A 24,000-nucleotide genomic window follows, 5' to 3' on the forward strand; every position below is an offset into this window, starting at 1 on the left:
GCGACTTCAATATTCATGTCAATAAGACAACTGATGCTAAAGCCAGTAAGTTCCTTAATGTGTTGGACAGTTTAGAGCTAAAGCAGCATGTTACAGGACCCACCCACAACCTTGGCAACACCCTCGATCTAGTCATTTCTAGAGGGATAGAAGTCACAGACTTATCAGTAAATTATATAAATATGTCTGATCATCATTGTGTATCTTTTAATATAGTACTACATACTCCAAAAATTCATCCCTAAATTGCAATCAAATCGCTGACTTTGGACATTAGAGCAGAACAGCAGTTCATAGCTCTTATAGACTCCATAAATTTAGATATTTTACATCATGCCATTGATCAAATGGTAGAGGGCTCTCAATCGTGAATTAGGGCTCTGCTTGACAGAGTGGCACCCTTTAAAGACTGAAAAAAAGGCCCTGTAGCAAACTGACACCTTGGATGAACGAAAATATCCATGATCTAAAAAAGATCATGTAGAAAACTGAGAGAACATGGAGAAAAACTAAGTTACAGGTTCACCGTGCCATTCTAAAAAGAAAAAATAGCAAATTATAATAGAGCTATTCGAATGAGAGGAGGAACCACTTCTCTAAGGTAATTGCTGAAAAACAGTGGAAACTCTAGGGTGTTGTTCTCTACCATTGATAGGCTATTGCATCAAACACCTTTTGATACACTCAGTCAGGCATCCTCTCTAAGATGCGAAGAATTTGCAGACTTCTTCAAAAAACAAAGTCATTTCTATAAGGAGGCTATTGGTAACACAAGTGATATGTTTGATAGTACACCCAAAAACAGCCCCCAAAAATTAAGGTCCTTTAGCACTATTTCTCAATCTGAGCTTGGTAAAATTATAACTCAAACCGCTCCTCAACATGTGTTTTAGATCCAATTCCTACTAGATTCCTCAAAAAGTATATGATAGCTTAGCTCCCTTTTTTTTCTCAAGGTAATAAATACCTCATTAGAAACAGGTATATTTCCAACTGCTTTTAAAACCGCTGTTGTGAAACCTTTACTTAAAAGTCAAATCTTGACCATACCAATCTGAGCAACTACAGGCCTATATTAAATCTATCGTTTTGAGCAAAGTACTTGAAAAGTTGTTTGTAATCAGTTAAATACCTTCCTCAACGAAAACAGTATCCTTGAAAAATTCCAATCAGGTTTTAGATCAAATCACAGCACAGAAACGCGGCTCTAGTAAAATAGTCAATGATCTCAGACTAGCTACTGACTCAAACAAAGTCTCAATCCTTATTCTTCTGGATTTGAGTGCATTTGACACCATTGATCATAGCATCCTAATTCACCGCCTTGCGAAGTGGGTGGGTCTCTCTGATAATGCTCTAAACTGGTTTCAAACCTACATTACTGGCAGAGATTTTTTTATATCAGTCCCTAGGAGATCATGTATCTGAAAAACATGACTTGCCTTTTGGTGTGGCCCAGGGGAGCCCTTGGTCCCCTGCTATTTTCTCTATATATGCTTCCATTGGGAAACGTCATAAGTCAGCATAATGTAAACTTCTACAGCTACGAGATGATACCCAATTGTATATTTCTGTGGAGCCAACTAACCCAGATGGCCTTTGCTCCCTCACTGCATGCCTAACCTCCATTAATCAGTGGATGAGCAAAAACTTTTGAAACTAAATGATGACAAAACAGAGGTACTTCTGGTTGGACCAAAACTAAAGCGAGATATTATTCTTAGTAATCTGGGGAACTTGGCTTGGTGGTCAAACCAAAAAGTAACAAGCCCCGGTGTCATCTTAGATGCAGAGTTAAGTTTTAAGCCCCATATCAGTAAAGTTACTCAGACAGCCTATTTCCACTTGAGAAACATTGCCAAAGTCGGCCCTTTTTTAACTCAACAAGATGCAGAAAAACTAATTCACGCCTTTATCACTAGCAGGTTAGACTACTGCAATGCACTTTTCACTGGTCTTCCCAAAACATCTAAAGAAATTGGCACTCATCCAGAACTCTGCGGCTAGACTTTTAACTAAGACTAAGAAGAGAGAACACATCACCCCTGTGTTGGCTGAACTGCACTGGCTCCCCTATTTCCTATAGAATTGATTTTAAGGTTATGTTAATTACTTACAAAGCTCTGAATGGCATAGCACCTTCATATATCTCTGAGCTTTTAATATCTTATCAACCACAAAGGAAACTTAGATCATCCAATTCTAATCTTTTAATCGCACCCAAAGTGCTCCACAAACAAAGTGGAGAAGCTGCGTTTATCCATTATGCCCCAAAAACTATGGAACACCCTGCCTCTGTACATCAAGCAGGCGAGTTCAGTAAATATTTTTAAAAAGATCTGAAAACATACCTGTACAGGAAAGCTTTTAGTTAACTCATCTTATCCTGTAGATTACTTTTTCAGATTATTCTACATCTGCTACTATTGAGGGCGCAGCCAGCCAGAAGTAGATGGGCTCCCCTATTAAGTCAGGTTCTGCTCAAGGTTTCTTCCTGGAATATGGGAGTTTTTCCTTGCCACAGTTGCCATATATGGCTGCTTGTGGGGGTAAGAGGGTTAAGGCTGCCAGTCTTATGACGTCATTTTCTATATTTTTGATATGTTGCTGAGTAGATCATAAACAGCCCCAGCAAATGAAGAAAAGTGATTGATAATGACTGACTGACTATTATTGTGTTACATGCTTCAAATGTAAAGCACTTTGAGCTGCATTCTGTGTATGAAAGGTGCTATACAAATAAAGCTTATTATTATTATTATTATTATTATTATTATTATTATTATTATGACCGCCGCGCAGTGAAGCGGCGGTCATATAGGTTTAGTCAGATTTTTTTTTTTTTTCTTTTTTTTTTTTCTTTTTCTTTTTTTTTTTTTACTGTACACCAACTGGCCTGTAGGTGGCGGAAACAGTTTTCTGTGAATATCTCGATAACCGTGAGGGCCTAGGGAGGTCCACCTTTTTTATGTATGTTGGTCTTAAGGGGGCATGTCAACCCATCCCATTACCACTTATTTCATGTATAAGCCACCTAGTTAAAATTAAAAAGCAAAAAATTAGGTGTTTTCATCACAATATCTCTGGCTGACAAGGTCAAAACTGCACGAAATTAAAAATGTAGGATCATTATGACACCCTCCGAATGCATGCCAAGTTTTGTGTACTTTTGTTCATGGGGGGCCTTACAATAAAATAATTTATGTGTACATTTAGTGACGTACACCAACAAGGATTCCCGGGACACTGAAAGACCGGGTACACAAAACTTGGTGGGCATGTACCCCCCACATGGATAGCATGGAACTGTCATTCTTAGTTTTGATCTGTAGCCCCCGCTGGACTGGACCCCCGAAGGAGGGTGGGGCAGACACAGTTCTCTGTGAATATCTTGAGAACTGTAGGGCCTAGGATGACCAATTTTTTCCATTATGTTTGCCTCCAGGGGTCATGTTAACCCATTCCATGTGCACACATGTGCATAAACAGATACACACGCACACACATACATTTACAGTAATCATAATGTATGACACATACTCACACAGTAGACATATGTGTACGCATGCATGCACATGCACAAACACACATACGCAGCAGGCAAACACAAAAGCACGCATACACACACACACACACACATCCACACACATAAACATAAATTTGTACACGCACACATGCACATAATTCAAGAATTTTTCCGTCATCTACTCCCTGAATTTTTGGTCATTGATACCGGGACACCCAACCACCGGGTACATGAAATTTGGTGGGTATGTAGCCCCACTAGACTTTTACGGAAAAATTTCATTTCGGCCCCCGGGACCATCACCAGCCCCCTCCGAGCTGGGCCCCGAACCGCAAAAAAACAAAGTTTTTCCTAAATAACTACCTGAACCGTGGCACTGAGGGATGAAGAATCTTTTATGGTATGTTGGTCTCAAGGGCCCACATCAACCTGGCTCATAATCACTCATTTGTGATTTGCACCCCACCCCGGTAAAAATGAAAATGCAATATTATTCTGCTTTAATTGCCCCTATCTTCAGTTAAGATGTTCAGAACTGCACCAAATTTTATGTGTATGATTGACCTGGCATTCTCTGGGGGTATGCCAAGTTTCGTAGAATTTCATCCATGGGGGGGTCTAAAAAAATTAGGTTATGTGTACATACGTACGATATGGGAGTTTAAGTCCGCTTGATACTGTAAGGCGTAAGCCATTGGTTTCCAAAGGAGATTTTATTTGTGTCGCCAGCATAGCCTATTGACAATTTATGTTGTAAATAGGCCTACCCTATAATCCTACCTGTAGCTTAGGGAAGCTAACAGCTTTCTATTAGGATCTAGTTTGTTAGTTACCGTTTTGTCATAACTCCCTGATGCATTTTTGCATTTAGAATAGCCAGAGCGTGTATATCTCAATCGGAAAATTAAACAATATCGGTGCCTATGGACTAGGCTGGGTGAACCCAGCCTGATCTGCCCGCTATTTATTTTTGATTTCTTAAAAGATTGAGCTTGGTCTGATGAAAGCCAGACTAGCCATGGACCTCAGTTACACAATGCAAGGGAACATGAATCAGCCTATATTTACACACGAACAATAACGGACAAAAGCTCTTCAACTTTGGCCCGTTAAAATGTGTATGAACAGTCTAGCGAATGCATTTCATCAAGGCCCATTTGGACATGTCAGTTATTTGCACCACTGGTTAGATGTAAAACAGCATTTCGTTTCAGACTAGTCTACTGTTACTTAATTTGTGCATTAACAATAACGTTTCAGACTACTGTTACTTAATTTGTGCATTGACAATAAAGTATTACATGAACTAAAGATGACTAAAATCTTATGTAGAAGAAGAAACATTCACAAAAATCCATCCATCCAAAATGACCTTTGTTTTTGATAGCTGTTGAAAACGGCATGGAACTGACAGAGATGTTTTTGTTTATAAATACACAATAAATAAATAAATAAATAAATAACATTATGCTGATACATTATGCCTTTTGCTTTTCCCAAATACAATGTAGCCTACAGGTGTAAGTGACCTTTCATCAATCCAGTTGCAATGGATGAACTGTGATTAACTGCCCTACTTGTGATTGTTTAGAGATTTTAAAGGTTTTATAACAATGCTACATCTTCCTTGGCTATTCTACAATCTATTCACCTTTTCAGCACCAGTAGGCTACTTTCTGTGCAGCCGCACACACACACTCAGGCATGCCAAACAAGCATACACAAAAGTTTCAAGAGTGGGGGATGGAGTAAAATATGGAGACAAATTGAAGTGTGATTTATTTTCGCGGAACGGATGTACAGGACTGAGCAGCGGTCATATTTTGTACCGCTATGCGGTACATCTAGTTAACAATGGAGTTGGTAAAGAAAAGATCTTCATCTGGCACATAGAGATTTGATAAAGCATGAATTACCCTTTATTTATTTATGTATTTATTCATTAGGGCAATGCTCATTAATTAACAGACAAGCTGTAAATAAGCCGGAGTTAGCTTGTGAGGGCTAATTTCCATCCGTTGTGCCTAGCCAATTCTTAAAAACGGAGGTAAAGAACCAGTGGAGTTGGTAAAGATCTTTGTCTGGCACATAGAGATTTGATAAAGTATGAATTACACTAAAGCAGATCAGGGAGAGCTAGGCATACTTGTCTCTAAGGGTTAGGGTCAGCCAACGTGATCAATGCCCATTCATATCTTTCATTTCAAATCATTGTATTTCTCAGGGCACTAACAAAGATGGAAGTCTTCCGTTTCACTGTACTGGCATCTGAACAAAAACGACATAAACAAACCTGTTCATAAGCACTCCTCCTGTCTCTCTGAGTTAACCTTCTCCATTCATCACAGTTGGAGGACATCTAGGCTACTACGCTCAGCTACTGTAGGAGGCAGCCAATAAGTAAGCAAGGACAAAAAAGTGCCTGGCTAGCTTCCTAACAATAATATAATCTCCTTACAGAGGAAAACATTTGTCTTGTCTGTAGCACGGGAGATGTAATCCCCCTCCCTGTCCTCTATCCGAGGGCTGATGTTTGTTTTTTTATTTATGTATTTATTTATTTTTTGTTGGGGGTACTGAGAGTAGGAGACAGGAAAAGAATGATGGCACACACTTACCATCCACAAAGCTGGGGAAGGCGGTTGTCTTCTTTGTTGGCTGCAGAAACAAACAAACAAACAATGTTACAACCAGTTTATTAAATGAGCACTGGAGCACTGGATCAAGGGGAGGATGAGATGAGATGAGATGAGATGAGATGAGATGTGGTGAAATGAGATGACATCAAAATGAGAAGATGAGTGTCCCCAGACAGATATTCAGCAGACAGAAGCCTCTTCGTAGCCAGGGTATATGGCTATCTCCAATTCTAGAGGCATTATGACCCCCCGCCCCCCACACACACACTACACTACACTACAGCAGCAGGCAGGGAGAGAACAGACAAAATAAGGGATAAAATGTATAATGAAAATATTGAAACGGAAGTGACCCATAAATCATTTTTAAAGTAGACAAAAATGTTACGTTCTTCAGTCTGGCGTGCCCATAGCCCTGTCTACTTGTGCTGATGAGATATATTGTAACACCAGATGGGGAGAGGCAGAGCCATCTCAGCTGTTAAGGGGGCTTTTGAGCAGCACGTGCACTCCCCAAAATAGATAAGAGGAACAATACAATCAGTGGAGAAGTTAAGGGCGGCCCGCTATAGAAGTTTCTGGAAGTTCTCCACCGACGGCACATGAAAAGGGAGAATGAGTAGCCTAGAAATTAGGTCTGCCATTCATATGAAGCATCTCAGCTCAGTCTAATTACTGCCAGGGAGAAGTGCTGCTGGACTCCACTCTATTCATTACAGCTGAGGGAGGGAGGAGGGAGAGAGAGAGAAAGAGAGAGAGAGATGAGGAGGCCAGAGAGGTTAACAGATGGAGAGAAAGGGAGAGGAAAAGGAAGGTAGAGAGATGGGGAAGAGGTAGATGAGGAAGAAGGAGGGAAGAGAGGGTAACAAAAAGAGACAGAAATGATGGTAGGAACAAAGTGGTAAAGTAAGAGTGGAAGAGGATAAAGAGAAAAGGAGACACAGAGAGAGCGCTAAGCTAACTGAAGCCTCTGTATGGCAAGGGCCTCATAAATCAGACAGCCACTAATAAGAAGATCATTATCTCAGGTATGCATAGTTTACAGGCGTCTGTAATGAGCTGCTTCCCACAACACTGCAGGCTATGTCCCTGGGTTCACACACACACACACACACACACACACACACACACACACACAAACAAACACACACACACACACACACACACACACACACACATGTATCCAACTATGTACCAAGGACTTTAGAGTTTATTGGCCACAACCAAAAGATAACTTACAAGTTATAGAAGCTGTTTTTACATCTAGAGGCTACGACAGACTGGGTTTGATTCATGTCCCTTCACTTCATGACCAAGCATGAAAATTCTTTGACGAAGTTATAAAGAAAACTAGCCATTTACAAAAGCACATAATCATAAGAGCAAAAATGTTGCATTTTAAGCAAAAATGTATGCATCATAAATGTCTCCATTCAGTGAGTGATTACTCCACCATGTCATGCTCCTGTGCACTATGTATATTTGGAGAATAAAGGGATTCTGATTCTGATTCCGATTCCGATTTAGCTAAGATCCTGGATGTGTGCAGAATCTCCATGAGCACCACAACCATTTCCACACCCTCATACATAACCTGTAGAGCAGGAGCACTCATCCCAGACTCCCTGCCATCCTCACAACACACCATGGACAGAGGGCAGCATTTCATTACAAAGGTCCTGCTCGGTCGGTCACTATTAATGACCCATCTCTTGCACATGCTATCGATACATCAAAGGAACTTCATGATGCTTTTGCAGACATCAATACAGTCTTTGTTTGCAGTACCATACCCAGATGCATGAGTGGATTAAACAAAAGCTGCAGAAGATCGCTCATACAACATCAGAAGGGATAAGAGGGGAAGAGAAAAACACACACACACACATACACAGGCACACACACACACACACACACACACACAGAGGGGAAGAGAAAAACAAACACACACACATACACAGACACACACACACACACACACACACAGTTACACACACACACATACACACACATGGAGAGGAGCACCAGTCTGTGTGTGTGTGTGTGTGTGTGTGTGTGTGTGTGTGTGTGTGTGTGTGTGTGTGTGTGTGTGTGTGTGTGTGTGTGTGTGTGTGTGTGTGTGTGTGTGTGTGTGTGTGTGGCGGAGTAAAGCCGTAAAAGAAGACAGGTCTGTGTGCCACTACGGGGAAGGGCTTCATTCATATTTCATGGCCTGGTGTGTCTCTGGGCTCAGTGAGCTCAGACAGGAGCATCTCCACAGCACCTCCAGTACACACACACACACACACACACACACACACACACACACACAGGAGAGGGGCAGAGCAGAACACCAGTCTCTCTCTCTCTTTCTGTGTGTATGTGTGTGTGTGTGTGTGTGTGTGTGTGTGTGTGGAAGTAAAGGGTGTGTGTGTGTGTGTGTGTGTGTGTGTGTGTGTGTGTGTGTGTGTGTGTGGGTGGGTGGAGAGGTAAAGGGTGTGTGTGTGTGTGTGTGTGTGTGTGTGTGTGTGTGTGTGTGTGGTGAGTGGAGAGGTAAAGGGTGTGTGTGTGTGTGTGTGTGTGTGTGTGTGTGTGTGTGTGTGTGGGTGGGTGGGTGGTGTGGGTGGAGGGGTAAAGTGTGTGTGTGTGTGTGTGTGTGTGTGTGTGTGTGTGTGTGTGTGTACTGAAGCTGAACACATATCTGAACTAAGTTACAGTAACTCATATCTGCAAGTATGAGGAGTGGATTTTCCCCTGATACACACACACACGCACCTTATCTCTCCACACACACACACACACACACACACACACACACACACACACACACACACACACACACACACACACACACACCTTATCTCTCCACACATACACACACCTTATCTCTCCACACATACACACACACACACACACAATCCCTCAACAACCCCACCCCTTACCCCCAGGCCCCTGGACGACCTTTAACCCCTTAAACACTCAACTGACCCTCTCTTGAGTGTCCAATGCCTGATCAGCACAGTATACACACACACACACACACACACACACACACACACACACACACACACACACACACACACACAGGCAGCTTCAAGTTTCAGCCAGTGAGTGCGTAGTCTTCCATACCTTTGTATCACTATTTTAGCTCCTGGCAGTGTGGAAATACACAGAGAAGTGAATGAGAGATAGTGAGAGAGAGAGAGAGAGACTGAGAGAGAGAGAGACTGAGAGACTGAGAGAAAGAGAGAGAGAGGCAGTAACAAAGAGGACTCTAGCTGTGTTTCACCAGGCAGATTTCATTCTCTCTCCCTACTGTGCTTTACTCACATCACAATCTGCTATCTCACAGACACCACGCACACATACGCACACACACGCACACACACACGCACACGCACACACACAGACAAAGATACACACACACACGCATAATGACACACACACACACACACACACACACACACACACACACACACACACACACACACACACACACACAGACAAAGATACACACACACACACAGACAAAGATACACACACACACACACACACACACACACACACTCAGCAGAGTAGACTTCTCCAGATGTTGCCCTTCCAAAGCCTCTTCTAGAATCAAAGCAGAACTCTGTGGACACCCCTACCGCAGTATGGTCAGATCCCACCCCGCGTATTGTACTGAAAATCATTCATTAAGAACAGATTAAAGCCTGACACTCTTATCACACTGAGGCTGCCAGTGGGGCGGTGCCAGAAAGAACTTTTTGTCTTTGATGTTTCATCTTTGCTCTCAAAATCTAGTATGCCTTGAACCAACACTAGGCCTGGCTGATTCTGTAGAGAAATGATGAAAGATGAGAGGGAATGAGAAAAGCTACTTCAAAAATTGAGGTTTTCACATGTATTTTTTATTTTCAAGAAAAAGAAGTCACATGATCTGACACACACACACACACACACACACACACACACACACACACACAGATAGAAAAAGAGAGAGGTAAAGAGAGAGAAAGAGAGAGAGAGAAAAAGAGAGAGACAGAGAGAGAGAGAGAGGCTGAAAGCAGTGAGACAGCAGACAGCTGCCTTCTGTTTCGGACAGATCATTTTGTCAGACAAACTTACCTCCGGAACGTTGTTGTTCTCCAGCGGAACGTTGAGGTCGGAACGCTGCTGTTTCCTGGGCTGTTCCGCATTATTGGTCACCTGACAAGGACAGAAACAATGTTGCATTTAGAACCAATAAGCAAGCGGCGGCCTCATCACTGGTACTGCACAGGAGTAGCCAACCAGTTTCACTCAAATAATTAATCAAGACAACCAATCAAGCCCCAAGCTCACTCATGTATAGTAGAGAAGAAACCTCAAAAACTGAAATGACATTTGTTGATAAGTGATTGAGTTTGAGAGGCTGTGAGGGTTCAACATGCTAATGACAGCAATGGGACAGCACCTGTGAGCTATCGTTAAATTGACAACACCAAAAAACATGATGCACAAACACGTTTGCATTTTTGTTTTATGGCAGTTGTTTACTGAAGAGTTTTAAGCTTCCAGCCTCCATTTGGGTAACCCTGAGATTCATGTGACAAACACACCAAAGACACAAAACTAAACAAGTTGATTAAAACAACACAACTAAACAAGTTGATTAAAACAACACAACTAAACAAGTTGAATAAAACAACAAAACTAAACAAGTTGATTAAAAGAGCTCTGTGCTCTCAGGTACACTAGAGCTCCTAGAGTTGTTTATTGAGAGAATCTTTTACAATCAATTGCACAGAGACTTAATATTTTTACTTTTATTTTTAATTGCTGCTGTAACACCATAATTCCCCTTTCGGGATGAATAAAATTGTCTATCGATCTATCTATGTATCTTTCTATCTATCAATCTAATATATCTACAACGCTACGAATTGTTGTTGATGTAAAGTCTGCATAAATGCCTACTTATGGGCAGGGGACAGAAATGGTGCGAGGGAGCCCTCTTCACAGTTTCCCAGTGGTACAGCCCTAAGCCCTCAGGAAGTTAGCAGGAACACGCATCAAAAGCTGTGGGTCCATAAGGGGGGGACATTATGACCAGGCGTCTTGCCAGAGGATCCTCCATTATCTTTCTCTTTCTTTATCTAAGTTTGACATTTACTGCGATGCTTTTGATGAAATATGAGCTTCCATTTTTCTGTCTGTGCTGTTTTCTCCTCTGTGAGGGTAAATACAGTCCTGCACCTGTCCTGAACACCTGTCCTGCACCTGAACACCTGTCCTGCACCTTAACACCTGAACACCTGAACACCACCTTAACACCTGAACATCTGTCCTGCACCTGAACACCTGAACATCTAAACACCTGGACACCTATCCTGCACCTGAACACCTGTCCTACACACAAGTCTATCACAAGTCTCAGTGTAATCACATCCTCACTGACTAACGGTTTGAAGTGTTAAAGTTGCAGAAGGAGGAAGAGGATGATGAAGATGATGATGGTCATGGTGGTGGTGCCTCTCTTTTCTCCTCCTCTCTCTCTCTCTCTCCATCATCCAAATGTGCCACGTCACAGCAGAGACTCATTCTGCGTGTATGGGCTGTATTAGCTCTCCATCCCATATCCAAATGTAATGCCAGATAGTATTAAACACAGACCTACATCCTGGGCTTGGGAAACTGGGAGCAAATTGGGAGTGCTGTTTATGGGCACAGGTCAGAACAGGGTATATAAATGCCTTTGATTTTAATGTATTTAGGACATGTGCACATTCAAACAAGCCACACACACACACACACACACACACACACACACACACACACACACACACACTAATACACACACACACACACACACACACAGAGACACACTAATACATACATACACACACACACACACACACACACACACACACACACACACACACACTGTATGTACAAATACACCCACAAACACAACATGCTCAGATACAACACAGCAGAACAGGTGAAGCATCCCTCTAAGAGTGTTCACCCCTCCATCTTTTCAGGTCAGACAGTAGGTGTAAATGTGTGTGTGAGAGAGAGAGAGTGTGTGTGTGTGTGTGCTGGGGGTCTGCACAGATGGTTAAGAGTTACAAGGAAGGTGGGCTCCCTGTTTTATGGCATATGAGTCATTTCCAGCTGGTACACACACACACAAGAACCCGCACACACGGGATATGGGGGAGGGGAGTTTAGTAATAGAGGTTACAGTAGGTAAAAATCCAATAAGAAAAGTGTCACGTAAGACATAAAGTTCCACCCCACCCCCAGCCCCAGCCTCTTCACAAATCATCCTTTAATCCATCCCAAAGCCACGACCGGCACATCACATTTTAACACACACACACACACACACACACACACACACACACACACACACACACACACACACACACACACACACATACACACACACACACACATAAATGAAAACAAATGTTCACATACCAAAACCATTTTGTACAGTTGACTCCAGGCTTTAAATAGGGTCTAAATACAGCAAATAAATGCCTTTGATTTAATGTATTTAGTAAAAGCAAGTAAAGTCCTCTCAGAGTCATATCTGGTATCACTGAGTGGAGGAGAAGTTTCATCAGAAATATCATATGACTTTGGAAAACTCATGCTGTAAACCGTCACAAAGTCCAAAATCAAAGCACAGAAATTGGATATTATTAACTAGATGTACCGCATAGCGGTACAAAATATGACCACCGCTCAGTCCTGTACATCCGTTCCGCGAAAATAAATCACACTTCAATTTGTCTCCATATTTTACTCCATCCCCCACTGTTGAAACTTTTGTGTATGCTTGTTTGGCATGCCTGAGTGTGTGTGTGCGGTTGCACAGAAAGTACCCTACTGGTGCTGAAAAGGTGAATAGATTGTAGAATAGCCAAAGAAGATGTAGAATTGTTATAAAACCTTTAAAATCTCTAAACAATCACAAGTAGGGCAGTTCATCACAGTTCATCCATTGCAACTGGATTGATGAAAGGTCACTTACACCTGTAGGCTACATTGTATTTGGGAAAAGCAAAAGGTATCAGCATAATGTTATTTATTTATTTATTTTTTATGTATTTATAAACAAAAAACATCTCTGTCAGTTCCATGCCGTTTTCAACAGCTATCAAAACAAAGGTCATTTTGGATGGATGGATTTTTGTGAATGTTTCTTCTTCTACATAAGATTTTAGTCATCTTTAGTTCATGTAATACTTTATTGTCAATGCACAAATTAAGTAACAGTAGTCTGAAACGTTATTGTTAATGCACAAATTAAGTAACAGTAGCCTAGTCTGAAACGAAAATGCTGTTTTACATCTAACCAGTGGTGCAAATAACTGACATGTCCAAATGGGCCTTGATGAAATGCGTCGCTAGACTGTTCATACACATTTTAACGGGCCAAAGTTGAAGAGCTTTTGTCCGTTATTGTTAGTGCAAATATAGGCTGATTCATGTTCCCTTGCATTGTTTAACTGAGGTCCATGGCTAGTCTGGCTTTCATCAGACCAAGCTCAATCTTTTAAGAAATCAAAAAATAAATAGCGGGCAGATCAGGCTGGGTTCACCCAGCCTAGTCCATAGGCACCCGATATTGTTTAATTTTCCGATTGAGATATACACGCTCTGGCTATTCTAAATGCAAAAATGCATCAGGGAGTTATGACAAAACGGTAACTAACAAACTAGATCCTAATAGAAAGTTGTTAGCTTCCCTAAGCTACAGGTAGGATTATAAGGTAGGCCTATTGACAACATAAATTGTCAATAGGCTATGCTGGCGACACAAATAAAATCTCCTTTGGAAACCAATGGCTTACGCCTTACAGTATCAAGCGGACTTAAACTGTCATATCGTGGCGAAAAGTTGTAATAACATTCACGCAGCTCCATGAGTCAAGGAAAGCGCGAATGAAGTAGCCACTTCTAAATGGGACCCACTACACAGTAGCTTAAGGTGTTTTGCTAAAGCAGCCATAATGAAATGAAGATGTCATTGTTTGGATACTTCACACACACGTGCTTTTTAATTTCACAGACTACAACTACCAAGCTGGAATCAAAGCAAATCGATTCCCCTCTCAAACCCTGCACGCACTTAAAACAAAATAAACAAGCGTCTCAGTCTCACGCATGTATAGGCAAAACTGTATCAGACCGGTGTAACGTTGGTAAATCTTCCATTGCACAGAATGATTTTGTAGCACGTGCAATAAATGACAGTCGAAAGATACAAACAGTGCTGCTATACATTTGCTTGGTATAACTGCATTTATAGTTTTCTACAAATGCAATAAATCAAATGCCTCCATCACTCAACCAACGCTTAACGGTAACATTACCTAGGTCCTTATTGATATTACAAGATTAACGTACCTGCAGTAAAACCAAGCATGTCCGATAAACATCCTCAGATTTATTTCGCTTCAAGAAGAAATGGGAATTACACTTCATGTGAACATCGTCCTATCCTTATTAGATGTTAAGCTCGCGGTAAATTACAGTCCTTGTATATAGCGTCCATTGTTTTTCCAACCCACTTTTAACTTCCAACAAAATTACGCCTCACTGCAACGATCGCCATCTAGTGGACAAACACTACTTCTAATACTGAAAATGCAGCCATGATGATGATGATGAATATTTATTTTGGCTTTCTTTTAATCCTACTGATTTTCATTTTTTACGGGGGCAAATCACAAATGAGTGATTATGAGCCAGGTTGATGTGGGCCCTTGAGACCAACATACCATAAAAGATTCACAGAGAACTGTGTCTGCCCTACCCTCCTTTCGGGGTCCAGTCCAGCGGGGGCTGCAGATGAAAAAAACGAAAAATGACGGTTCCATGCTATCCATGTGGGGGTACATGGTCTTTCAGTGTCCGGGGAATCCTTGTTGGTGTAATGTCACTAAATGTACACATAAATTATTTTTATTGTAAGGCCCCCATGAACAAAAGTACACAACACTTGGCATGCATTCAGAGGGTGTCATAATGATCCTACACTTTTAATTTCGTGCAGTTTTGACCTTGTCAGCCAGAGATATTGAGATGAAAACACCTAATTTTTTTGCTTTTAATTTTTAACTAGGTGGCGCTATACATGAAATAAGTGGTAATGGGATGGGTTGACATGCCCCTTAAGACCAACATACAAAAAAAGGTGGACCTCCTAGGCCCTACGGTTCTCGAGATATTCACAGAAAACTGTCTCCGGCCACCTACAGGCCAGTTGGTGTATAGTAACATAAATTAATTTATTGTTTGGCCCCCATGAACGGAATTCCACAAAACTTGGCGTGCATACAGAGGGTGTCATAATGATCCTACACTTCCAATTTCGTGCAGTTTTGACTATGTTAGGTCACAGATACCTTCAATTACACCACTTCATTTTTACTTTTTGTGTTTAACTAGGTGGCGCTATACATGAAATGAGTGGTTATGGAATGGGTTGACATGGCCCCTTGAGATCAACATACAAAAAAAAAATGGTCCTCCTAAACCCTACGGTTTTCGAGATATTCACAGAAAACTGTGTCTGCCCTACCCTCCTTTCGGGGGTCCAATTCAGCGGGGGGCTACAGATCAAAACGAAAAACGATGGTTCCATGCTATCCATGTGGGGTTACATGTCCACCAAGTTTCGTGTACCCGGTCTTTCAGTGTCCCGGGAATCATTGACGGAAATTTGGGCATCGAAAAAAAAAAAATCTGACTAAACCTATATGACCGCCGCTTCCCCGGCGGTCATAATCACACATCATGAAGTATCCAGATGCCAAGTGGGAAGGAGGAGGAAGAGGAAGAGGAAGAAAGCTCACACTTTGATCATCCAAGTCATTGATCTCTCTTTAAAAGTACAGAGTCAGTAATCACTCCAGCAAATGTCTCATTTACTCTCCTGCAACCTTTTTGAATGCCAGTCCTAAGACGAGACGAAACTTGAAAGAAGTAAGAAACATTTAAAAAAGAAAAGATAAGAATCCCCCCCAACCCCACTAAATTTAAGAACATTCTGAAATGCCATCAAACAGATCAAACTAGCTTAGATTTCTTGGATTTGTCAAGCTGAGGCATTGCTATGGATACCACTGAAGGGATCGCTTCCCAGCGTTGTGTTTGATACCGTACTCAGCACAGTGGGGCTCCAGACTGAAGAGAAGTTACGACTGATGATTTATAAGCCCTAGTTTTAATCTGACACTTCATAAAAACCTCCTTCTCATCTCGTGTAGTTAAATTGGTTCATTATTCATGTTGAAATTACCTTAATGACTTTTCTCCCATCACTTTTCCTGCTCTTAATTCAAACACCTTCTCCTCTTCTCAACGTTCTCCTTAAAGCACAAGACCTTGCACACATTCCTTATAAAGAGCGATATCAGTGTTTTTAATATGAACCACTGCAGCTGACCCTGCTAGTGATTTCCCCGAAGTGAGAGAACTCCAAACATCAATTATGAGGACGACCAAGCTGAAATTATACTGCCTCCCACAGCTTTCCTCTAAGTAACAAAAGTGCACTTTGCTATACTGAAATGAAATGTGTCTTTACTGAGTAATTGAAGTAATTTAAGCACTGCTAAACTACTACATATGTTCACTGTTTAGCAACTGTGAGCTTATGCACAATTACACAACACTTTGGTCCGGTCGAGCGATTTAATGATTTCTGATTGGACAGGAGGCATTCCATGAGTGAGGATATCCAGGAACAACCTCCTTTGGACTCACCACAACTAATTATTACTCCACGTATGACTTCAGGCCTCCGGCCTTGTGCCCTCAGCCAAATCATGCAATATCGCTTAATCAGGCATCACACTAGATGCAATGTATAGTATAGTACACTGCCCAGCCAAACACAACGTTGCTAAACCTAGACCTGACCTACTGCAGCAACATTCCTGAAGCAGTGGTTCCCATACATTTACTTATTTGAGGGTCATTTCATGGTCTGTGAGTTGTTCAGTGAGCATTAAGTTCTGTTTTTTCCATCTTAAACACCAACCTCCTCTGATGGCACAGTGGATAAAAATGGGCCCTACTGTGAATTGGTAAAACCACAAACTGTGACCGCAAATTAAGTGAACAAATGTGTTGTGTCTGATAAATAAACAAGAAAAAAACAAGGCTAATTGAAGCCAGCCAGGACAACAGAGTTGCCTCTCCCAATTAAGTTCCCAAAAGCACTTGCAAAAAGGGCGGAGAAGGTCAGACACTGAGGCAGCCTATCGGTTCCATTCAGACAGGGACAAGCTGCAGTTATGGGTGCGAAATCCTTCATGAGTTTACATAAACTCTGGATGCGCAGCGGAACGGATAGCAGAGTCAGGAGACAACACCAGGGTCATCGATTCAAGAAGTTCACAAAGACGTTTATGTACTTTTTACACTTTGATCACAGTTGCAGGTCAACTCCTGCCCACTCAGACAACACAAGTACACTATGTCCCATCATATCTATGCCCACTATGACGTGTGCCAACTCCATCACCATGTCCCATCATATCTATGCCCACTTAGACGTGTGCCAACTCAACACCATTTCACATCATATCTATGCAAGACGTTAGCCAACTCATCACCATGTCTGGCCAGATCTATTCCAACTTCACTGTACATGCACTCAGATTTACATACTTCTACTATAATTTCCATTTATTCAATTAGCACATGCTTTTGCCCAAAGCTCAGACAACACAACTCTGTACCAACAAATGTATGCACTTTGCTATATTCAAATGCATCTACCATGAGCTGTAAGCTTTAATCATCTAGATTTTCAAAAAGCCTTGAAAGTTTGCTTTATGTGTAATGAATGTAGAATATATGAAAGTTTTACATTTTGAAGTAAATTATGGAAAAAAAAAAATGTCCATGTTATTTTTTGAGATGCCAACCAAAATGCCTCCTCAACTCTATGCCCACTGAGATATATGCCAAACTGAGCACCATGCCCACTCACCTGCTCTTGTGCCCATCTCTGCCTCTCGTCCGGACTGCGCGGCTGCACCTTGAAGCCCCTCTGCCCGTCCGGGTTGTGTCGGGCCGGGGGAATGTTGAGGGACTTGGGCCGGCCGTCGTGGCGATGTGGGGCTGAGGGGTGGGGGCCGGTGCCCTGGGGCTTGGCGCGGGCCTCGGGTGGATAGGAGGCGCTGTTGGGCACGGAGGCGGGCGCAGGGTCCAGTGCCAGCTCGTCAGGGCTCTGGTCAGTGGCGCTGGCACTGCCGCTGGCGCTACTCAGGCTGCCCATGCTCATGCTCATCTTGATCTCCGCCACGATTTGGTCGATGTCCTCCTCGGTCTCCTCTCCGCCCGACCCCACCACCACCGCGCCCTCGTTCGCCCCCACTGACCCCCGATACTGAGACGCACACACCGAGTTCCCATTGTCCTCCGGGCCACCGTAATATTCGCCAGCGTAACCTCGTCCGTCCCCTCTCACTCGGCCATCCTCATCCTCTTCCTCCTCATCCTCCTCTTCATCCTCCACCTCCTCCTCGTCATTGGGCAGGTACTCCTCCCCCACCTTCTCACCCTCCTGCCCCTGTGCCGCAGTACCAGTGTCCTCCACCAGGTCGGTGCTGTGGGTGCTGTGTGTGGCCGGGGGCTGCTGAGGGCGCAGGTGGTCCAGCACGGGCTCGGGTCGCCCGTCGTACAACTGCTGGTCGTCGGCGTCCTGCTCGAGAACCTCGCAGCGGAGAACGCTCCCCACCTCGTCCACCCACTCCTCCACCGCCTCCTGGCACTCGTCCGTGTCGGCCGGAGGGGAAGGCGGGAGCGGAGGTGGCTCAGGGGCACCGTGGTAGTCCGCGGGGCCCTCCAGGTAGCTGTCGTCCTCGGGGCAGTAACGGATGTAGTAGGTCACCCCTTCATCTTCCTCGGGGAGGCCCTCGTCGTAGTCCTCCTCTTCCTCCTCCTCTTCCTCATCCTCGTCGGATGTGTTGTTCACGTAGTCCGAGCTGGAGTCGTCCAGGCTGTCCACGTGACCGTGTGCGTGACCATGGCAACCGCCACTGTGATGGTGGTGGTGGTGGTGGTGACCATGGCAGTGGCCGCCACCGCTGTGCTCGTGAGTGTGGTCAGGGGTGACGGGGGTCTCTGGCCGGCTGTCAGGGAGCTCTGGCTCCTGGGGGTCGGGATAGTCTGGGTGCTGTGGTGGGGGGGACACTTCCTCTTCGGGTCTGGGTCCTCGGGGTCCCTCAGGGCCTCTTCGGGGGGGAGGTCTTCTGAAGAGTAGGGGGCGGAGCAGGGGCGAGGGGGAGACGGGGGCTCAGTCGCCACGGCGACGCCCTGGGGTCCAGGCCTCTTCCGGTAAGCCATGGAGAGATGAGGCTTAGTGTCCACACATCTCTGGAGTCCTCAGTCCTGTAGGAATACAGACACACACACACACGAAAGAAGTGTTATCACCTGCTTCGTAATTCAACTGTCGTGTACATTAAAAGGAACATGATCCTGTGAAAATTCACAGCTGTAGCAGTCAGCTTTCAGCACAACAAGGAGGTGGTTGTTTGCGTGTGTGTGTGTGTGTGTGTGTGTGTGTGGTTGAGTATATGGCAGTTTGAGAGATAAAAAGCAAAGAGCATGTCCCCCGACAAGCTTATTCTAATGCTTATTCATCTTTAAAATTGGAACAACAGCAGCTGTGTGTTTGCACCCTCACAGTTCACACTCTGTACAGCATCCTCCTACAGGAAGAACACAGGGACAAATTCAGTGTATCACTCCTCAGTGTTCTACAGTAGCTGTCCATTTTGTGTGCACTTGAGGGAATCTTGTCTCTGTCCCTAGCTGCTAACTGCTTTTTCTCCTCCATACCCTAAACGGCCAGGACCAGTTTTCCCCAACTTCTTGCACACACACACACACACACACACACACACACACACACACACACACACACACACACACACACACACACACACACACACACACACACACACACACACACACACACAGTCACACACACACACAGTCACACACACACACACACACACACAGTCACACACACACAGTCACATACACACAACCACACACACACACACACACAGTCACACACACACACACACACACACACACACACACACACACACACACACACAGTCACACATACACACACACACACACACACACACACACAGTCACACACACACAGTCACATACACACAACCACACACACACACACACACACAGTCACACACACACACACACACACACACACACACACACACACACACACACACACACACACACACACACACACACAGTCACACATACACACACACACACACACACACACACACACACACACACAGTCACACACACACACACAGTCACACACACACACACACACACACACACACACACACACACACAGTCACACACACACACACACACACACAGTGTCCACGTCCAGCATTCCCCCTCCTCCTGCCTCTCCCTCAGAGCTCCTCCAGTGCCCTACACAACTAGGCCTCTCTCTCTCCTGACTTAATTAGGCCCTATCACAGCCAGAATCAATACCCAGACATAGGCTCTCATGACACACACACATCCACACACACACACATACACACACACACACACACATACACACACACACACACACCGGCCCTCCTGAGTGGGGAGAGGCTTGTCCTCCATTCGGTCTCTCTCCACCTGTTCCCTCTCTGCAGTGTGGAGGATGTATGGCCAGTCGATCTGCCCACATCAATCTGGGAAGGACTCTATTGATCCCCCTCACCCAGAGTGAGATGAACACAAGGGGAGGAGGGTGGGGTATGAGCTATGAGTGCATCTGTGTGTGTGTGTGTGTGTGTTTGTGTGTGTGTGTGTGTGTGAGAGAGAATGCATCTGTGTGTGTGTGTGTGTGTGTTTGTGTTTGTGTGCGTGTGTGTGTGTGTGCGAGAGAGAGTGCATCTGTGTGTGTGTGTGTGTGTGTGTGTGTGTGTGTGTGTTTTTTTTGCATTCTTTCAGTTTTTTTCTTTTTTTTTTATTTACGTTATTTTATTTATTTATTTTATTTATGGTTGCTGTGTACAATACAATGTAGAATTTGTCATGCCAATGCAGTGCATTTAAGAGAGGAAAAGAGAGGAGAGAGAACAGAGGAGGGAGTTAACACGTGTGAGCGAGAGAGGCAGAGGAAAAACCAGAGACAATAACAAAAGAAAGAAAGAAAGAAAGAAAGAAAGAAAGAAAGGAAGAAAGAAAGAAAGGAAGAAAGAAAGAAAGGAAGAAAGAAAGAAAGGAAGAGTGTTTAACAGAATAAAGGAGGATAGACAGAGAAAGAGTAAGAAAAAAACGGGAAACAGAAAGGGATAGAAAAAAGTATCGAGACAGAAAAGAGAGAAGAGGTAGAAGAGAAGATTAAAAATAAGAAGAGAGGAAAGAGAATACAAATCTAATAGAGAGAGGGAGAGAGAGAGAAGGGGGGAGAGGGAGATTGGGGTATAAAAAGGGGAAAAAGGGTGCAAAAAGAGGGAGGAAGAGAGAAAGAAAATAGACTATGGTGAGGAATGTATGAGGTGAAGAAAGAAAGGAATAAGAGTCAAGGACAAATAAGGTCACAGAAAGAGAGAGAGAAAGAGGGGAGAGAGAGAGAGAGAGAGAGAGAAAGAGAGGAGAAGAAAGAGAGGAGGGACACAGGGGGGACACAGATACAGTATTAAGATCAACATCTATCTCCTGAATCATGCTGTATGTGGCTGGGGTGTGGTCAATGGTGTGTGTGTGGGCAGACTGGGCATGCCCAGTAGGCTTGTCCCCTGTCTGAGTGGCCAGAATTAGAATACAATCCAGCAGAGGACAGATAAATCTCTCTCACACACACACACAGACACACATGACACACACACACAAACACACACACACACGCAAAGCACCCAGACAGACACACTCACATGTACACACACAGATACCTGTGGCAACACATGCACATATCACACTCTTTAATTCTACTCTCTCTAATACTATGCCCTAGTCTATCTCTGTCTTTCAAACACACGACACACACACACACACACACACACACATATAAATCACACTGATTAACCCACGTGTCTCTCTTTTTTCATACGTACACACACAAAAACCATACACCCCAAACATAAATCTCTCAAAAACACGGTGGGAAGAAAGCAAGGAATCATTACAGATACTCGTGATGCTAAACAGTCTTACAAAGCACACATACAGAGGATACAAAATTGCAATACACTCTTAAACACACACACACACACACACACACACACACACACACACGCATTCACTCACTTACTCAAAGATGTAATCACTTTACAGATTAGAGATTTACACACCATAACCTCACATCTTCTCACAAGATCCACTCAACACACAACACTCTTTTGGTACTGAACATACACACTAACACACACAGGCACACTTCTGTAGTGATCACACACTGTAGGAAGACTATAGTCCATTCCTTCAGTGATATCACTGTTAGTTGCCACAACAACTGCTCTCTAAAGGGCTTTTGTTGTTGCTCTCCCTCCTGAGTGGGGAGAGGCATGTCCTCCATTCAGTCCTCTCCACCTGTTCCCTCTCTGCAGTGTGGAGGATGTATGGCTGTCGATCTGCCCACATCAATCTGGGAAGGACTCTATTGATCCCTCACCCAGAGGAGATGAACACAAGGGGAAGGAGGGTGGGGTATGAGCTATGAGTGCATCTGTGTGTGTGTGGGTGTGTGTGTTTGTGTATGTGTGTGTGTGTGTGAGAGAGAATGCATCTGTGTGTGTGTGTGTGTGTTTAATGTTTGTTAAGTGTGTGTGTGTGTGCGTCTGAGAGAGTGCATCTGTGTGTGTGTGTGTGTGTGTGTGTGTGTGTGTGTGTGTGTGTGTGTTTGTATTTGCATTCTTTTTTTTTCTTTTTTTATTCTTTTTTTTATTTATTTTATTTATTTTTTTTATGGTTGCTGTGTACAATGCAATGTAGAATTTGTCATGCCAATGCAGTGCATTTAAGAGAGGAAAAGAGGAGGAGAGAGAAACAGAGGAGGGAGCCAATACGTGTGAGCAGAGAGGCAGAGGAAAAAACCAGAGACAATAACAAAAAGAAAGAAAGAAAAAAAAAAGAAAGAAAGAAAGAAAGAAAGGAAGAAAAGTTGGAAGAAAACAAGAAAGGAAAGAGTGTTTAACAGAATAAAAGGAGGATAGACAGAGAAAGAGCAAGAAAACGGGAAAAAAAGGGATAGAAAAAAAGTATCGGAGACAGAAAAAGAGAAGAGGTAGAAGAGAAGATTAAAAATAAGAAGAGAGGAAAAGAGAATACAAAATCTAATAGAGAGAGGAGAGAGAGATAGGGGGAGAGGAGATTGGGGTATAAAAGGGGAAAAAGGGTGCAAAAGAGGGAGGAAGAGAGAAAGAAAATAGACTATGGTGAGGAATGTATGAGGAAATAAAGAAAGGAATAAGAGTCAAGGACAAATAAGGTCACAGAAAGAGAGAGAGAAAGAGGGGAGAGAGAGAGAGAGAGAGAGAGAAAGAGAGGGAGAAAAAGAGAGGGAGGGACACAGGGGGGCAGATACAGTATTAAGATCAACATCTATCTCCTTGAATCATGCTGTATGTGGCTGGGGTGGTCAATGGTGTGTGTGGGGGGGGCAGGACTGGGCATGCCCAGTAGAAACATCCCCTGTCTGAGTGGCCAGAATTAGAATACAATCCAGCAGAGGACAGATAAATCTCTCTCACACACACACACAGACACACGCAGACACACACACACACAAACACACACACACGCTAGCACCCAGACAGACACACTCCCACATGTACACACACAGATACC

At 43.5% G+C, this 24,000-nt stretch overlaps 1 protein-coding gene across 1 annotated transcript in view; it reads right to left on the minus strand.

The window, feature by feature from the left end:
- The window catches only part of apba2b (amyloid beta (A4) precursor protein-binding, family A, member 2b), a 101,818-nt gene that overhangs the window by 28,891 nt on the left and 48,927 nt on the right, over positions 1–24,000 (minus strand). Inside the window, 4 exon segments of the mRNA XM_048232178.1 lie at positions 6,145–6,184; positions 10,273–10,353; positions 18,149–19,455; positions 19,850–19,874. Of these exon segments, the coding sequence (XP_048088135.1) occupies positions 6,145–6,184; positions 10,273–10,353; positions 18,149–19,455; positions 19,850–19,874 (1,453 nt within the window).

The sequence above is a fragment of the Alosa alosa genome, chromosome 21 (genome assembly GCF_017589495.1).
Source record: "Alosa alosa isolate M-15738 ecotype Scorff River chromosome 21, AALO_Geno_1.1, whole genome shotgun sequence".
Taxonomy (NCBI): Eukaryota; Metazoa; Chordata; class Actinopteri; order Clupeiformes; family Clupeidae; genus Alosa; species Alosa alosa.